At 42.3% G+C, this 19159-nt stretch overlaps 1 protein-coding gene across 1 annotated transcript; it reads left to right on the top strand.

Annotated features, from left to right (window-relative positions):
- Positions 1-1772: 1772 nt before the first annotated feature.
- LOC148105947 (NACHT, LRR and PYD domains-containing protein 1b allele 2-like) lies at positions 1773-15461 on the top strand. Its single transcript, XM_087838013.1, has 10 exons — positions 1773-1872; positions 1956-2005; positions 2242-2273; positions 2829-2893; positions 3205-3254; positions 9482-9696; positions 10699-10961; positions 11303-11416; positions 12370-12511; positions 14397-15461. The coding sequence occupies exons 2-10, from the start codon at positions 1974-1976 to the stop codon at positions 14702-14704; spliced, it is 1221 nt and encodes a 406-aa protein (XP_087694139.1). The 5' UTR covers positions 1773-1872; positions 1956-1973; the 3' UTR covers positions 14705-15461.
- Positions 15462-19159: the final 3698 nt, after the last annotated feature.

Here is a 19159-nt window from a genome sequence, read left to right as displayed (position 1 = left end):
TGTTATTAAAACCAGCTGTAAGGTTTATATTGTTGATTGTCATTTATGTTTAGAAATATTTAGTCATATATGCTTAAAGTTGTATAATCGATTGCATGATGATAGAGGTTTGATCCTTAGTAGTCTGTAAAGACTCTGTGTGCCTTCCAGAGTGCTCTGACATGCACACACACCTTAAGGTCATGAGAGAGGTTGTACCCTCTCTTACTGATTTATGGTGTAGGAGGACACCTACTCTGTGTCTGGTTAAGTATAAGAGCCCTTTGTTAGGGGGACCACTGGACTCTTAGCACCAGCTCTGGGAGTCTTCACAGGGTCACATCTGGAACACACAAACACACACACACACACACACACACACACACATACCTACACTATGCACAGACTGGTACTCTTTGTTCATACCTGTGTAAGACGTCATATGTTAATGAACTTATGCATATTCATGTAACCTCAATAAAGAGCAGTGTTACGAGGGAGCAGACGAGAGCGACTGAGGTCAAGTGAAGGAACGGCGCTGTCACAGTTCTCTCCCTCATGAATTGTCTGGTTCCAGCGGTGGGTCTGTGCTAGACGACCCATCACCAGCTTTTTCCAGCTTTTTCCACTGGTTACCAGTACGTGGTAGAATCCACTTCCAGATCTGGTTGTTTGTCTTTAAATCTCTGAATGGATTGGCTCCATCTTATCTCTCTTTAACAAAATAATCCAAGTCGAGCCCTCAGGTCTGCAGATAAGTAGCTTCTGACCAGAACTAGACGTAAAAACAGAGGTGAGCTTTATCGATCGCTGCAGCCAAACTCTGGAACAGTCGCCCTTCACATCAGGTCGTCACCAACACTCGACATTTTTAAAACCCGGTTGGAAACACATTTGTACTCTGTAGCTTTCAATTCTGACGAGTCTTTATAGTAATTACTGTGTATGTTTCCTATTTTCTCTCTACTCTGTGCAGCACTTTGGCTCAACCTGTTTTTAAATGTGCTGATAAATAAATGTAGATTTCTTTGAATAAAACAGTGGAGCCGAGCTTTGAGCTCAGTGTGTAACAGTGTGTGTATGAGAGCCATGTAATGTCCATGTGTGCATGCTGACTGTGCTGCTCTGACCCCCCTCCTCCTTTCAGGGTGGAGCCTGCTGGAGTCCGATGGTTGAGACCAGGTCTGAGGAAGTGTAAGTGTGTTTTTAATGGGATTCATGAAAACAAAGCAGCACACATTCAACCATCTTCATCATGTCAGGAGTCATCATCAAAGTGTCAATCAATGAACAGATGATGGATCAATAACTGCAACTGGATTGTGTTTGTTCTCTCCATCAGATTCCTGTCAACTCACAATCGACACAAACACAGTGAACACAGAGCTCCAACTGTCTGACAACAACAGGAAGGTGACATATGTGGAGGAGGTTCAGTCATATCCTGATCATCCAGACAGATTTGATGGTTTTGTTTATCAGCTGCTGTGTAGAGATGGTCTGACTGGTCGCTGTTACTGGGAGGTCGAGTGGAGAGGATACGTTTATATATCAGTGAGTTACAGAAGCATCAGAAGGAAAGGAGGCAGTGATGACTGTATGTTTGGATGGAATGATCAGTCCTGGAGTCTGGAGTGTGATGAAGACGATGATGATGATCCCTTTACTGTCTGGCACAATAACAGACCAACATCCATCTCCTCCTCCTCCTCCTCCTCCTCTGTCTCTAACAGAGCAGCAGTGTATGTGGACTGTCCTGCTGGCACTCTGTCCTTCTAAAGAGTCTCCTCTGACTCTCTGATCCACCTCCACACCTTCAACACCACATTCACTCAAACTCTTTATCCTGGGTTTAGACTCTGCTCTCCTGGTTCCTCAGTGTCCCTGTATGCAGTTGAGTATCAGCAGTCTCTTTCTGTCATAGAAACAATCAGCTATGTGGAATTTCTTGCTAATATTTTTCCTGTTCATTTCAGGATGCCAGAAGAACACAGATGACGAGTGAGGCTGAAAGTCCTTCATCCTGGTAGCCACCTTATTAAATCCAAAAAAACTGAACATGAAGTAACAAATGATGTGATAATTTACTTCAGATAAAATTTCAGTTATTTTTAAGATAGAAAGGTTTGTACTTTTGTGTGATGTACAAGGTAGCAGACTAACCTATAAACTGGATCAGCAGACACAGACTCAATTAATGTTCCCTTTAGTCAAAATAGACTTAAATATTTACTTTGAAAATACTGTTTTTTGTTTCTGCAGGGTTGATGAGTTCAAGATGATTAAAGCTTCCTGTGAGTACTCACACTGTCCTCCCATCCATCAATCAAGAACAAAATCTGATCTTAAAATGGACCTGGTCTAAACAGTGATAATACATTACTGTCAAATGTATTATTACATTGTGGTGGAAGCTTGGTAAAAAACAAACAAACATGTAATCACACCTGTGAGTTGACTTTCCACCCTATCACACACTTCTATATTTATATTTATTATATAATAAATAATATTTATTTATCTATTTATCTATCATGATTGTTTTTGGGTTTTTTGTGAGGTGCCCAGTTTCAGAGAGGGTTTTCAGGTTGTAGCAGACTAACAGATCCTCTTAAAATTGGCTCTGAAACACTAAAATATACACCCCTCGTATGCACATCATGAAAAGCTTGAAGGGGAGTGAATCAGAATTTGAATCACATTATTTGGACCAATCCCCAGAACTATGAGCACACATCATATGGAGGAAAGCACTCAAACATCCTGTAGCTTCAAATAGTTTTTCTGGAAAGTGATCTTAACTCTTAACCCAAATTCTTCATATCATCTGTTGCCAATCTTCTCATCAGGTGTTTCCAGTGTAAAACCAGACACGCAGCCTGGTTTGTCAGAGGACAACACAAAGATGATCAAGGTGAGCTTTCAGATATTTGAAAACTCTCAAGCATAGATTTAACAAGCCTCCGGTGTACATTAGTACTTTTTCTTAACCCTTGTACAACAAACTGTCAGCACATGAACTCATTCATCACTGTACATGAAAGCTTTGTGTTATCAGAGTGCAATCAGGTTTTGTTCTCATTCATAGTAAAATATAATTTTTGGACAGTTGTTTACCCTTCTTGCTACTTATTGTACAGGTGATTAACAACCTGCACAACACAAGTTTGTCTCCAAATAATGTTCAGGTATTTGTCCTAAAACCTCTAATGTTGCTGTTTTCAGTCAAGTTTCACACCTGAAGTCTACAGTGAATCTGCACACATCTTCTACAGGTAATCCTGTAAAAACATTTAAGTCTGCATGTATATGTTTGTTACAGCTGAAGCTGACCCCTGCTTGTGTCCCTGTGGTAACTACATCTTCCCCCTCCTGTCGTCGCACTTTTCTTCTGTTGTAGTTAAAAATTTAGATGTGGCCGCTCATGTTTTGTGTTAAAGTGTGGGAGGCTAACCAGCTTATTGATGTGATGAAATTACCTACAGAACTGGAAAGTGAGAGGGGATTATTATTATTTTTTGGGCGGGGGGGTGGGGGGGGGGTGGGGGGGGTGATTACAGGTTGTCCTTTATCTCACTTCTTGAGGATAAAGGATAAAATCCTGCAAACTTTGGGAAATGATATTCAGAATAATGATGATGAAGACGTACTGCTGATTGCAAAAAATATCACATGCAGGTTGGAAATGAGATAATGTACAAAAGGAAATAAATATAATGCAACAAGCATGCAGAAAACTGGGACAGTAAAGTCGTAATCTCTTAAATTAAAAAACTGAAAAATATCAAATAAAAATAATAACCACCTCCTGTAAAGGGATAATATGTAGCTGCAAGCTAGGAGTGAGTGAGACATTGACTAACTGGTCCACCTCTCCTGGATCTACAGTGAGGACATCAGGTTTTCATTCAGACTGGATATGTGTGGCCAAATCGATGCAAAGGCAGCAAAGGTGATCCAGATTGAAGATATAGATATAGATTTACAGGGCAGCTACAAGTATTTACGTATACCACAGGCTAATACAAACTATGATAAAGATGCAGCAAGGTCAGCCACAGCCAAATACCTCCAGAAAGTAAGACAGTTACAGACAGCTGAACGGTAGGACTGAGATCTAAGCCATCGATAGATATGCCCTACTGGTCAAATCCTGAAGTCCTGATGAAAGATGGTTAAAGACAACAGGCAGGATAGCCGCCAGGATTCCATCCATTGTCTGATTGTGAGGCATTTCTCAAGAATTCTCATGAATTGTTCAAATCCCCACTGACACTTAAATATCTCATAAGCATCCAAAGAAAGGCATGTGGGTTCAGTGCCAGTGCCAGAGTCACATGATAAAAATCATACAGCAGCATGAAATGCAAATAAAGGACAGTTTATCAAAAATTGTTGTATATAAAGAATGTTTCTTCCTTAGTCTTTCTCTGCTGAGCAATCTGTGAATCTGTGATGTTTTTAACAGATTTAAAAAGCTAGTAGTCATCTTAAATTGACTTTTGCAATTAGTCCAAATTCCCCCATGATAACTTAATAAATGTTACCTTTTATGTTTGTTTAGAAGGATAATGTATGCATTGATTTATTGTTTCTGTCATATCAACAAATTAGCTAAAAAAAACTTCTGCAATATTCATCTCATCTTTTGAACAGCAGTGTTTTATGTTACTGCTATATTTTTATGTTCTTTACAGACTTCTTCATAATTTTAATAACATCTCTGGTTGAGACGGTACTCATCGAAATATTGTTTGTTTTTGTCAAAGTCATATGATGCATGAAACACCCTTTGTTATTGGTCATGTGCTGCCAACTCAACCTCTTTCTTGTGAATGTGTCGGGGGAATTAACTTAGCTAGATGATAACCAGTGTTGTTCTTGTGGCTTCCTGATCATCAGTATAGTGTGTGTAGTATAACCCCAAAGGTTGATTCTGTTCATCTGGATGTAGCTTTTTCATCAGTTAATACATGAGCCGGGCACAGAAAGGGATTGGCAAAAAGACCAGAGGTGCAAAACACCAGCTACTGGTAGACAGAGCAGTCACCTGAGACTGCAAGACTAGGCCAACCAACCTGTGCACTTCCTGGATTGATTACAAGAAGGCCTATGACTCAATGCCCCACAGCTGGATACTGGAATGTCTAGAACTATACAAGATTAACAAGGACCCTAAGAGCCTTCATCAGGAACTCAATAGGGATGTGGCGTGCAACAGTAGAGGCCAACTTCAAGCCAATAGCACAAGTCAGTATCAAGTGCAGGATCCTACCAAGAAGATGCTCTGTTCCCACTGGTGTTCTGCATAGGCCTGAACCCCCTCAAGGAGATCATTGCCAAGACTGGCTATGGATACCGACTATGGAACAGAGCAATCATCATCAGCTACATGGATGACATCAAGCTGTATTCCAAGAGTGAACAAGACATCATTTCACCGATCCACACCACCTTTGGTTGCCATTTTTTAAGCCAATATGATAACCTTATCCCACTAACGCTGTGGAGGTCCAGCTTTTCAGGTCCAATTCAAATTGAATCACTCATAATGATACTCTGGAAAACAGTAGAATTCTCAGAACATAGTTTGTATAACATTGTTATACAGTAGAACAGTACATTTATAGCAGAAATAACACATAGAAAGCAAAGCAAATGAAAACTGAAGTAACCCCAGGGTGTAAAGCCTTAAAGCACAAACAGAAAACACACACAAAGACAGGAAAGAAACAGCACTGGAGCATATCAACCCTCCTCTTATATAGGATCAGTGACCCCTCCTCCTGCTATCTGGTACCCTTTCATCATTTGTTTTTTCTTTGATTCGACTCTGCACTGTGCACCATCTTCGCCTTCTGGCGTTTGTGGCGATAACCAGAATCCCAGGTACATGCCCTGCAAAGGCCAGATTTATTTGCTTATAGAAACATTGAAAGGGCTGTACACATCTGCATTACAGCCCTTTAAAGGGCTGCCTGCCTTTCCTTTACCGTCATTTAAAGAGCTGCCTGCTTTTGTGTTACAGTCATTCAGAGAGCTGTATGCTTCTGTTTTACAGCGACTTAAAGGACAGCAGGCATTTGTTTTACAGCCACCCGAACAGCTGCATGATTCTGCTGCCCAGTTAAAGGCAGCTGCATACAGAAAAGAGGTCCTATGCATATACTTAGCTGTGCCAAACTGAATTAACCCTTTGTTGGACTAGTCACAGTTGGCCATAATGCTTTCAAAGGTTTCTTGCTGATCCTTATTGTTACAGTTTTAAATAGCATTAATCAACGTGTTCATACAACAAGTGGCACAAATCTTTCATTAATACAGAACTGTGTGGGGCCCACCCCCTAGGGGGGGCGCGGTATGAAAAGGGGAAAAAAACCCAAAAACGCTTGGACACTGCTAGCACGGGGCGCCTACACAAACGCAAAGCAGGAGATGAAGCATCGCTGAATATGTTTCCAAACCAACTTCATTCTAAGCCAAAGACTAGAAAATATAGTGAAGCAAATCTTCCCTTTGGCTTCACCTGCACAAGTGCCGAGGTAGGTCTCCCTGCAGGATTGGTTTTCCCTTCGTCAGAAGCAAGCTCTGGGCTCTCCACATCACAGACAAACAGGATCCCACATTCTTGATTTTTAGTTCACAAACACTTGTTGTAATGACTAACTACTCCTGACATGCTGGAGATGTTTGCTCTTTATACAGTAAAGTTACAGCAGGATACAAATAACATCACGCTGATCCTGCCACAATTTGTTCCCCCTGTCTAAATCACGGACTAACAGGATCCCACAGCTGTTTATGTTTTTAAACCCATTTTGCACAGAGAAGCATTTTTTGAAAAATGTATTGATAGAAATGTTGAATATTATTACACAAGAAAACAACAACTACATGTAAAATAATTACACCGTGACGCCTCTGCCTTTCTAAATGGAGGGACAGTAACTGCGTGTGTATAAGAAGCATGTTCGCACGACTCCAATTACGCTCAGCCATTGTTGTGAGTGCGCACACCAAGGGGCTGCGAGACATTTATACAGCTGTATTTTGCACATGACTATGAAAGGCGGAAGAGGAAGTACTTCCTTTGAACGTAGACAATCCGGATGTTATAGTTTCTTTCCACTGTGTTCCTGTTAATGATAAACTACAAATTTACCCTAAGTTACTGAAATATCGATATTTTAATGTGAGAATCGATTTTAGAACATAAATGATTGGTATCGGAGGAATCGATATTTCAGGATCGATCCGCACATCACTATTAACGAATCATTTTCATAATTTGAAATGCAAATACAAATTGTACATTTCTAAAAATTATGCACAAGTTTTGCAAACAACTAAAGGTATATGGTACTATTTGCCTAAAAATGCAGCCAAGGCCTCGGGCGTTTTTTATATAACAATTTAAATCTATTTACAGAACAATCAATTGTGCTGCATCAAATGAGAAGGCAGACAAATGATTTGTGCCAGTCCAAAAATTAGTTTGTGTTCAGTATAAGACAGAGGAGAACACCACAGGCCCGCGTTCCATCGCGGGCCTGTGGTGTTCTTCAGGAAGTCGGGGCAGACCTCATCCATCCCAAGGGCTCTGCTACCAAAGAGTTGTTTAACTGCATCAGTGACCATGTCCCCGGAGATTGGCGGGTCATCCCATTTGTCCCCAGACTGTGTTTCCTGCACGGCAGACGTGCCAGTGGGATTAAAGAGGTCCTCAAAGTATTTCTTCCACTGCCTGACAATTTTCTCAGCCGAAGTCAGCAGTGCTCCACCCGCACTATACACGGTTAAGGTAGCACACCACTTTCCCCTCCTGAATCGACTGACGGTTTGCGAGAATCTCTTCGAGGCAGTCCGAAAGTGCTTTTCCATGGCCTCTCCGAACTCCTCCCACACTGGAGTTTTTACTTCAGCCACTGCCTGTGCCGCGTTCCGCTTGGCCTGGTGGTACTTATCAGCTGCCTCCGAAGTCCCACAGGCTAACCAATCCCAATAGGACTCCTACAGCTTGGTGGCTCCCCTCACCTCTGGTGTCCACCATTTGGTTCGGGGGTTGCCACCACGACAGGCACCAACCACCTCGCGGCCGCAGCTCAGAGCCGCGGCTTCAGCAATGGAGATGCTGAACATGGTCCATTCTGACTCACTGTCCCCAGTCTCCCTCTGAATGCTGTTGAAGCTCTGCAGAGGTGTGTGTTGAAGATCTCCCATATCGGGGCCTCTGCTAGGCATTCCCCGCACACCCTCACTATATGTTTGGGGCACGCCAGGTCTGTCCAGCTTCCTCCCCTGCCAGCTGATCCAACTCACCAGCAGGTGGTGATCACTTGACAGAGTGTCCAGGACATATAGCCTTAGGTCTGATGATATGATTACAAAATCGATCATCAACCTGCGGCCTAGAGCGTCCTGGTGCCATGAGCACTTATGGACACTTATGTCCGGACATGGTGTTTGTTATGGCCAAACTGCGGTTTGCACAGATAACCAAAAACAAAGCACCACTCGGGTTCAGATCCGGGAGGCCATTCCTCCCAATCATGCCCCTCCAGGTCTCGCTGTCATTGCCCATGTGAGCATTGAAGTCTCCCAGTAGGACAGGTGGAGCACCCTCCAGTACGCCACCCAGGGACTCCAAGAAGGCTGGGTACTCTGAACCGCCACTTGGCACATAAGCACATACGACGGTCAAGACCCGTTCCCCAACCTGGAGGCGCAGGGAACTAAACATCTCATCGACTGGGAGAAAACCCAACATACAGGCAGCAAGCTGAAGGGATACCAAGATACCCACCCCAGCCAACCTCCTCTCACCAGGGGCAACTCCAGACTGAGACAGAGTCCATCCCCTCTCTAGGACACTGGTTCCAGAGCCCAAGCCGTGCATTGAGGTACCTGATAACCCTATCCCGGGCAGAGTAAACTGTCCCCTTTATGGTCTTTTCATAGGGGTCTTCTGAATCCCTCTTTGTCTGGTCTCTCACCCAGGACCAATTTGCCATGGGAGACCCTACCAGGGGGCAAAAGCCCCCAGACAACATAGCCCCTGGGATCCCTGGGACACACAAACCCCTCCACCACGATGAGGTAGTGATTCGCGGACGGGTCTTCCAGATACAGACGGACAAAATGGTGATGGCTAACCAACCGGAAATAGATGTTGTGATGCCAAATGACGAACATCAGGACGAGTGAAGACACAAAACTACAGAAGTACCAAGGGCTCGGAGAAGAGCTCGAGAACACCCCCCAGCTAGTTGCTCCAGCAGGTCCCAGGAACATCATCTAAGATCTCTGTCTAGAAGAGTGCAGTCCTAGGACCAGTAAAAGTCCAGGATACTCAAGCTCCCAAGCCTCTGGTACAGGACCTGAGCTTAAAGCATAAAGCCCGCCCGCAGGGATGAGAGAGTATTTTTACATTTTAAACTGCAGCTATCTAGACTTTATTTTACTTCACTGTTTCTATTTCTCTCTTCTTTTCTTTGTCCCACAGATTTAAGTGTCCTGGTTCAGGTCTGTTCCAGTGTTCTCTGACTGGACTGGCGTTTGATGTGAGTCAGGAGGCGGAGCTTCTGTACAGGATTATCCAGTGGGATCAGAGTATCCTCCAATCAAATGGCAAGACAGCTGCAGGGCCACTGTTTGACATCAAGGGCTGTGAGGATGCAGTTCATCAGCTCCACTTCCCACACTGCGAAACAGCGGAAGGTGAGCAAATTACTGTATGCGACTGCCAGAAGCTATTACTGCCCCCTGCAGGCTGCAGAGTGTGTTACACAATCTGAAAAAAAAAAGCTTCTGTCCCAATATCTTGTGGAATCTGTGTTCTCTTCAGTCTGTTCCGTTTTCTTAGTTGGGAACAGACTAGAAGTCATAAACAGAAACTTCTGCAGCAGCTGTATGATGATTGAGGTGAGAGAAGCAGCTTTTTAGTGATCAGCTCTTCTTTCCAGATCAAAAACTCCTTAGTGTTGAGAGTGTTATGGAAATTTTCATTTAATAAAGTCTGCATACAACTATGAGCAGTAGCTAGCATCTTTTAATAAAAAAGTGAGAGAGAGCGGCCATAACAGGACACTGACCAGCAGAGTCTCTCCGAATCCCAGCATAGTCCTGGGTTTAAATATCTTCTACAAAATGAAAGGCATTACACAGCTGTTGCTTACTCCTTTTGTCTCCCCCAAAGAAAGAGTTAAAAACTTCACTACCTGTGCATTCCTCCCCGGTGCCAGGCTTTCTGTGTGAATGCCCCCATTTCCCGAGATACAATAACCAGGCTCCCACAGTCTTTGCAACTGTGTGAACCAGACATGGTAAACCAGGTGACATAAAAGCGCTGTTACTAAGAGAATACATCAACACATAAGTGAAAGAAATTCTAATACAAGAGCAAAAAACATAAGCTTTATAGCAACATGCACATAGGCCAGTAGGGGGAAGGAGAAGACACGTAATAGAACATAGTGCAAGGGTAAAACTGGGAGCTACACCTGTGGGCTCAGTGGATTTTCATTATTAGACGGATAACAAAATGAATTTGTAACTCTCTGTATTCTGTAAAGTAAAACTAATGCATTTGTATTTTTAGTACAATGGAGTACCATCAATTACTGTTCACTTATTTGCTTGAAAGTTCTAAAGTCATAGAATAAGAAATTAAGAAAGACAATTAAAAACATTTGAGTGACAAAAACTGTCTTGTTTTCACAGCTCTGCTTTCTGACAGTTCACTGTCTGTTATCCACTTCTCTGATGATGGAATGAACATTCTTGAGCCGCTGAAGATCACAGATACTCATGTGATTGTGGAACTTCCCCACTTTTCTGCCTTGGGCCTTGTGTGGGATTTCCTAAAGAGGTTTTGGAATAACACAACACCAGTTAGGGCCCAAGTTTTATTGTTCCTCAGAAAAGTAGAGTTGGAAAAGTACCTTGATGTGTTTCTCCTGCCAAGCAACATCCCACTGCCCGAGGTAAAGACAGTAATACATCTTCATCTTTTTCCTTAGTGCTAACAGAAGCTCAGGATAGTACTCAGTATTTTTTTCTTCGAGAAGCTCATGAAATGTTGTGTATGTATAAAGTATATATATTTATGGATGTGTATGAATCAATAGATAGCTTTGTGTATTTAGCAGGCTTATATCATTCAAATATTTTGTTAATGTTTTAGTGTTGCCATTGTAAAAAGTAGCGTTTTTTATTTTCATCATGTGATGGCAACATCTGTGGGTCAGCAATAAGAGATTGAGCTGATGTCTCAGACTCTGTTGAGAAGGAAACTTCTAAATAAAATGCTGTCCTGTTTCTTAAGGTGAAAGCACAGCATCCAGATTCTTACAACATCACAGTGGCTTCTAACTGTAAACTCATCAAAGAGCAGACTTACACTGTTCACTTTCAAACAGATGAAAAAATCCGACCCAAGGTAAGTTCTCCAAATGGAAAAAAGACCAAACAGATCTTTATAACCACCTCCAGGTTTTTGCAGTTTAAAAACTAGTATTATTTGCTGATGACGCCAATATTTTTTTTGTTTTGGAGGGAATCAAGGAAGCTCCTGCATATGTTTCCTATTAAAGTGTGCAATTTTTTTTAAAATTGGTTTCACAGGAACAAATGATCATTACATCTAATTAAAACTTTGTTATTTGGGATTTTGGGAAATAAAGAAACTCACAAAGACTTACTCATGTTGGGGCATTAGCCACAGTCTAATCCCCAGGTCCCTCACCAGAAAGAGCGCTACTTACTGCTGCTCGTGTAGTTCTGGGTCCGCTGGGTCCATGTCTTTGCAGCATGGTTCTTGTCATCTTGTCAGACGGTCGTGGTTAGGATGTCGAGAAAAAAATGGACCCGAATGCTGGATTTGCGTCCCAGTAAAGAATGTGGATGACGTTTATTGTGATGACAGGATGAACAGAAAATCAGAACATCTGACTGAAAGACTGAAGGGCTGCCTAAACTGAACTGAAAACTAACGCGGGAGCTGGTCATGAGGTGTTAATCGCTTCTCGTTACCCCACGTATACTACACGACGCACGACACACCATGAAGGCGAAATTCGGGCAGATCACCAAGACAGTCGCATGACTGAAAAATCGGCTAAAAATGGGCCAAAACTCACACAGTGTCAGCCCAGCATTAGTGAGGATGTCAGATATGTGGGGGGACCCAAGAAGTTTTAAATTAAAATCCAGGACATCCACTCTTAAAGAAAAGAAAAAAGAAACAAGTTAATTAAAAGCAAAAAAACCCCAAAACAAAACATACCAATGACTCATACTCACTCAATCACAATTGCTGAGCACAGTCATTCTTATATTACCTAATAAAACTCATTTGGATAAAGGTACTGAGTCTCTGCTTCTGGTTTTCAGAGAGCTGAATTTCCTGTGGAGTTTGGACCAAACTACTTCCCAACATATGTGATCCGGCTTCCTAAAAACATGAAAGAATTCACACTAACAATCCGAGACCAAACAGACAAAGAGGTCTGGGAGCACGAAGTTTATGTGACAGGTAAAGTCTTCATCCACTCACAATTTAATTTGAGCTAAAAGTAAAATAGAAGCAGTGAGTGTGTGTGATAGATCGATCTACCTAGATATATGAGCAGAAAAGCCTTTATAGCAATCAAACACTTCCTATAATTTCAAATGAACTTTTCTCCACAGGTCTTTATGCCCATTCATCTTTAGCAATGAGCTCCAACTCTTTCAGGTTCGACGGCCTCCTTGCCGTCACCCTGATCTTTAGCTCTCTCCACAGATTCTCAATTGGATTCAAGTCAGGACTCTGGCTGGACCACTGCAAAACGTTAATGTTTTTGTCTGCTAACCATTTCGTCACCATTTCTTTTGCTGTGTGTTTTGGGTCATTGTTGTGCTGAAATGTCCACTGGTGCCCAAGGCCAAGTTTCTCTGCAGACTGCCTGATGTTGTTGTTAAGAATCTTCAAGTATTGCTCTTTTTTTCATGGGGTCGTTTGCTGTAATTAGGTTCCCTGGTCCATTGGCTGAAAAGCACACCCAAAGCATTAGGTTCCCACCACCATATTTGAGAGTGGGGATGGTATTCTTTGGGTTGAAGGCTTCTCCTTTTTTTAACCCCAGATGAAGAAAACATAACTTTGGCCAAAAATTCAGTTTTCGTTTCATCTGACCATAACACAGAACACCTGACGTCTTCATCTTTGTCATTTTTGGCTTCGACCCTGTCTTTTGAGATTTTCCACAGTGCAGAACATCTTATATTATTTAATAATACTTTGCACTGTAGCCACTGGAACTGAGAAACATTTAGATATGGCCTTGTAACCATTTCCTGACTTGTGAGCAGCCACAATGCACAATGGCAGGTCCTGGGGAGAGCTGCCCTTTTTTTTTTTACCTGTTGAAACCTGTTAACACAGCTGTTCTCAATTAATTAGGGTAACTTGGACCATTTGGAATGGTAAAGAACTTTGGATTTTCCCACAGACTGTGAAAGTTTGTGAGGGTATGAATAATTTTGGAAATGACACTTTTTGCTCAAATGTAAATAAAAGCTGAGAACTATTTTTTCCCCACAATGGTACCTCTTGTACATTGTCTTATTATCTTTTCGGACACACCTTTGTCATTTCCAGTCAAAAGAGAACTTGCTGCTTGAATAACAGTAACTTTAAATCAAAGTTTTCCAGGGGTATGAATGATTATGGGCTTGACTGTATACACATATATGCTGCTATTCTCCTGAGAACCAGTCTGTTCATTTGTGTCCTCTGTAATGGACATTTGTTTTTTGTCTATATCTTTTGACTTAGTCCTAAATAGAGGACATCCTGGGCTTTCCATTTCCACTTAGCTCCATAGAGGCTGAAAATCACATATAAAAGTTGAAGATTCTTTTTCCCTCAGTTCTCAGGATATATATGTAAATGATTTATCATTTTCTCCTTCATTCTTCTCTTCTTCTTCTTTTAGCCACTCTATTTAAGATCATCTGTCTCATCTCCATATCCTAGTATCCTCCTTTGTCACACCAACTCTCTGTACGTCCTCCTTCACTGTATCCATGAATCTTCTTTGAGGTATGCCTCTTTTCCTCTTGCCTGGCAGCTCCATCTTCATTATCCTTTCTCCCTCCTCTGCACATGTGCAAACTTCTCAGCCTCTCTGTCAGCGAGCTACCCTGCTGATGGACTCGTTTCTGATCCTGTCTGCTCTCTCATGATAAACATTAAATTAAATTGTATCTGCTGAATTTGTCTCCAGCCACGTTTCATGATTCATGCTGTTATTGAGTGTCTGAAGATCAGCGACGTTCAGTGATGATTGATTACCTGCAGAGATTTCTCTGGATTCAACAAAGCTTAGACTGTTCTGTTATCAAGAAATCTCTCTTCTTTTTTGCTCTGTCCTCAGATGTTCAGAGCAGAGACAATCAGCCGAGGCTCCAGAGCCTCACACCAGAAGAGCGTCTGTTCTCAGTCCGGATTCAGTTTGTGGAAAAGGTGTCGGATTCGACTCTGAACCAGCTGCTGGACAGGCTGCTCCGAGAAGAAATTATAACTATGGAGGAAATGGAAGCAGCCAGAATCAAACCCAGGGCTGAACGAGCTCGACATGTGATTGATTTGGTGCGAAACAAAGGAGAAAGAGCCAGCTCATTCCTGATTGATGCTCTCCGTAAGTTGGATAAACACCTGTTTGACACCCTCAGCCTCAGCTAAGGTGGAGCTTCAGCTGGATCTAAACATTAAATGCTTCACTCATCATACATCATCATACTTTTAAACTGATGACACATAAAACCTTTGTATCTCAGGACCCATCCAGACCCGCCCACTTCATATTGTGGTGTTCTGTGTTTTTTGTTGGGGTTTTATTTGTCCACAGATTCTTGAAATTGCTGAATTTCACTGTTGCTGGGCACCATCCTGCTGTGTCTGGTTGTGAGTTACTTCCTGTGTGTACTGCGTATGATTGTAATGTCATGATGGCAGCTGAAAACAAATGGTGAATGGCCTGCATTTGTATAGCGCTTTACTAGTCCCTAAGGACCCCAAATCGCTTTACACATCCAGTTATCCACCCATTCACACACACATTCACACACTGGTGATGGCAGCTACATTGTAGCCACAGCCACCCTGGGGCGCACTGACAGAGGTGAGGCTGTGAAGGACAGTCTGTTATGGCGTTCCATGTATGCCTTGCCTGCTAGCATCTTGCACCCTGCTGTTATGTGCTGGATTGTCTCATCTTTACACAGCCTGCACCTGGGGTGTGCCTGGTGTGATAGACCCCAGCCTCTATGGATCTTGTATTCAGAGCTTGTTCTTGTGCTGCCATGATTAGTGCCTCTGTGCTGTCTTTCAGTCCAGCTTTGTCCAGCTACTGGTAGGATTTCTGGTTGTCCGCTATCTGCTGGTACATACCGTGCAGTGGCCTGTTCTTCCAGGATGGTGCCTCCTCTTCCTCCTCTTTCTTGGGTTTCAACTGCCTGAGGCAGTAGAAAGCATTGAGCACGTGGTCGGTTGGGGCCATGTTCCTGACACTCATCAGTCCCCGGCCTCTTTCATCTCGCTTAGCGTACAGTCTAAGAGTGCTGGGCTGGGGGGGAAACCCTCCATGCATGGTCAGGAGCTTTCCATATATAAAACACAGAAAGGTGTTTTTGTCCAGATGAGCCCAGAGAAGAAACACGAGTGTTCACAGACATCAGAAGCTCAGAGAGGTGAAACATGAGGTTGGAGTCCTCGTCAGCATTCAGAAGAGCTGCTGTGAAACCCTGAGTACTCATGACAGACTCTGATGGCACAAACACATCATGATTCAAACAGAAAGACAAACATGGAGCTCCTGATCCTCCTGCATGAGAACAAGCTGACATGAGCGCTGTGTCTGAGAGTGTCTCCCTGTCACAGTGACAATAACACAGCTGCTGCTCACAGTCATTAAACTGACCTGAGGTCAGCTGCTAGGACGTCTCTGTGCTCCTTACATATGAACCACGTGACCTCACATCAGTGCTGTGGATGACTGTAGTCATAGAAGAGTAGAGCTGTAGCAGGTGGTGTGAGGAGGAGGAGGAGGTGGTGTATTCTAGTTAACGCAGTACTGAAACACTCCAGCAGAGGGCGCTGTTAAGTCCTTATTGTAATACAGTTACTGTGTGCAGTTATACTTCATACATAATCTGCACTTATTTCCATCAGACATGCTGTCAGTAAATGATTGGTTTCTATTGATTCTACTTCCTGTTGACTAGTTTGATGACAGTGAAACAATCACAGCTGATTGTGTGATGATGTAAACTGTCACTGTTACATTCAGTGTGTGTGACATAATGTTAGTGCAGGGCTGATAACAGCCTGGTTCTGTTAGAAACACATGAACGTGTCCATAGATCAGTGTGTGTTTAACATGAGAGCTTCAGCCCTGCTGATGTGTTCAATAAAGACATGTAGGAAAACTGATGAGACTTTGAAATAACTCTTTATATTTATAATGTAACTCTGCATTAAAAGAACAACAAAGGATCCCAGACAGGTTTATGTGAACAAAGACGATTCTGATGTTTCTGTGTGTCTAACAGTTTGACATTATTAGTAAACAGACTGCAGTGAACAGGATTTATAAAGAGCTTATATATAAAGATATGACAGCTGTTTGACAAGTTTATCACTGTGTGTTTGGACCTGATCAGTCCAGCTGTTTACTTGAAATATGTTCATTTACCTGTTCTGTTATATTTATGTTCTTGTCTCTGTTGAAAAACACATTTTAATGTCCCTCAGATTTTTCTCCCAGATGAATAAATATAAAAATGACACAAACTGACTGCAGCTACTTTTTGTCCTTTCTGTCAAAACCCTTCATGTGACTCATGAGAGACACGTTTCAGCTGTTTGTGACAGATCAGAGGCCAACAAGTCATTTATAACACTTTCCATCATTGTTTAGCACAAACACATGTTGACACAGCAGCGGGGCCGCAGTGAGAGTCAGAGCGAGGAGATAAAAACTCCTGTTTGACCACAGCCTCAGTTTGTTCCTGCACTTCAAACACTTCCTGTTGTTGACTGGGTGGAGTCAGGAAGCCAGCGAGGCCCTGCAGGACTGAGACTGCAGACTGGGACGTGCTCTGTGATGGAGATCAACAGCATCACTGACTGTTTCTGTGAGGACACCATCATCCCAGCAGGGCTGTTTCCCAACAACAAGCCCTGGACCATCAGAGACCTGAAGCTGCTGCTGAATGAAAGAAGAGGATCTTCAGGTCTGGAACAAGGACGAGCTGAGAGTGTTAATAACGTTACTAATGTTCAGCTACACTTTACTAGGTCACATCTGTGACACACGTCACTTAAATAAAGAAGGAAATATTGGCTCTGTTTTATCTGTTGGGCCCAAAAGTGACTCCCCGTATTTAAACTGCTATGAATAACTTGTTGGTCTATAATATGTGAAACATGTGTCAAATGTCTCCATCATGAAAGATATCAGGTCATCTTGAGCCACAAAAACACTCCTATCATGAGGTAGAAGCTGGAATCAGTTTGTTGCAGACGTTTATATATCCGATATTTATCCAGTTAAAAGTTGAAATTCAAAAATGTCTTTTCAAGAGTCGTCTGTCCAAGGGGAGCAGAAACTGCAACAAATATAACAACAGTTATTTAAGGCTGTTTTAAATGGCCACAAAGGAGCAGATTGGAAGCATGTGTGTCAAATATAAATAAGCACAGAACAGAAAAAGCTGCTCGTTTCTTCTATTTAGAGTCAAGTTAGTGTTTTGTGTCTTTGTTTGAGGCCTAATGTCAAGCAGAGGTGTGTGTAACTGGACTGGTCTGTTATATGTGTGAAATGTGTGCTTCTCTTCAGCATCATCTTTGTCACTGCTGATTCCTTTGTGTCATCATTTGTTGAGAAGAGAGAACAGTTATAACGGAGGAGCAAAAGGAAGCCCTGAAATCTGCATCCAACAAGGAAGTGTTGGCTCACCAGTGATCCCAGCAGAGGCCACTGGTTTGGCTCCAGTTGTTCTAGATTCAATGATGTTGTTGCTACAGATACATGTTAGCATCTTTATTGTAGTAAAGTCTTGTAATGTGAAGATAGAAACAAGGCAGGAAACAGCTCCATGATCTGATCTTAATGATGTTGTTTTTATTTCTGTCTTTCAGAACTGGATTGGAAACTATCAAAGGTCTAAAAACAGCCTCAACCCTCCCAAAGAGCAAACTTTACACACGTCATCTTTCAGCTACAATCTTTGTTGCAGGGATCTTCTGCCAAACAAGGCTGAGAGAAGATTTCTTACAGCTGTCATGTTGATGCTGTTTCAATCTTTGGGCAAACACACTCATATATTAGGGCTGATATCAGGGCTGCACAAGTTCTTTGTGTTTGTGATCATTAATAATAGAAGTGTGCCTGTTGAAGATCATGTTTGCTGCATTATTATATGTCCTGTTATTGTGCTGTATTATATTCAGCTTTCAGCATCCTTTCCCAGCCCCCTGTTACACCATCCATACAAAGCCAATCTGACTGTGAGTCAATGTGTTTAATAGTTGTGTTGGATCAATAGATTTGACAGACTTGGTTCTCATCCAGAGGGAAACAGTCCAAATTCAGATCTAATGAAATGATGGAGGCTGTTTCCTACCACGGTGCTAATGTGTGACTAACAAGGCTCATGGTCTCCAGCAGACAAGCGCCTGGAATGAGGTGAGCTGAGTGTTGCTTTGGTGGGTCTATGCCCACGTCATGCATCAGGATTCATATTGGCAATAGTTCATATCTCTGTTCTTTAGCCTTCATCACAAAGCTGTGAAGGAAAAACAATCCAAACATCTAACAGGATTTGATGGATGCAAAGTCCACTGAGCACTTTGTCATTTACAAACTTGTCCAACCAACAAGAGCACAGATGAAAAACACAGTGACAGTTAAAGGATTTTGCCGTATATGAGCATAGATTACTTTCATATAGATTTTCAATGCAGGCTTTTGGTGAGCCGCTGGGTTCTGTCTAATAATCATCTCAGCATTTTACAATAGAATAGCTCTTTATTAGCTCTTCATTGATTGTTATTGGACATGAAACAAGGAAGCTGTGTTTCTCATTGGATGTTAGTTTCATGTTCATCAGGATCATTTTCTAAAGAGCTGATATT

Source organism: Neolamprologus brichardi, chromosome 3 (genome assembly GCF_056152115.1).
Source record: "Neolamprologus brichardi isolate AB-2024 chromosome 3, ASM5615211v1, whole genome shotgun sequence".
Taxonomy (NCBI): domain Eukaryota; kingdom Metazoa; phylum Chordata; class Actinopteri; order Cichliformes; family Cichlidae; genus Neolamprologus; species Neolamprologus brichardi.
The sequence above is the reverse complement of the archived record's forward strand: the minus strand, read 5'-3'. Positions and strand labels throughout refer to the sequence as shown.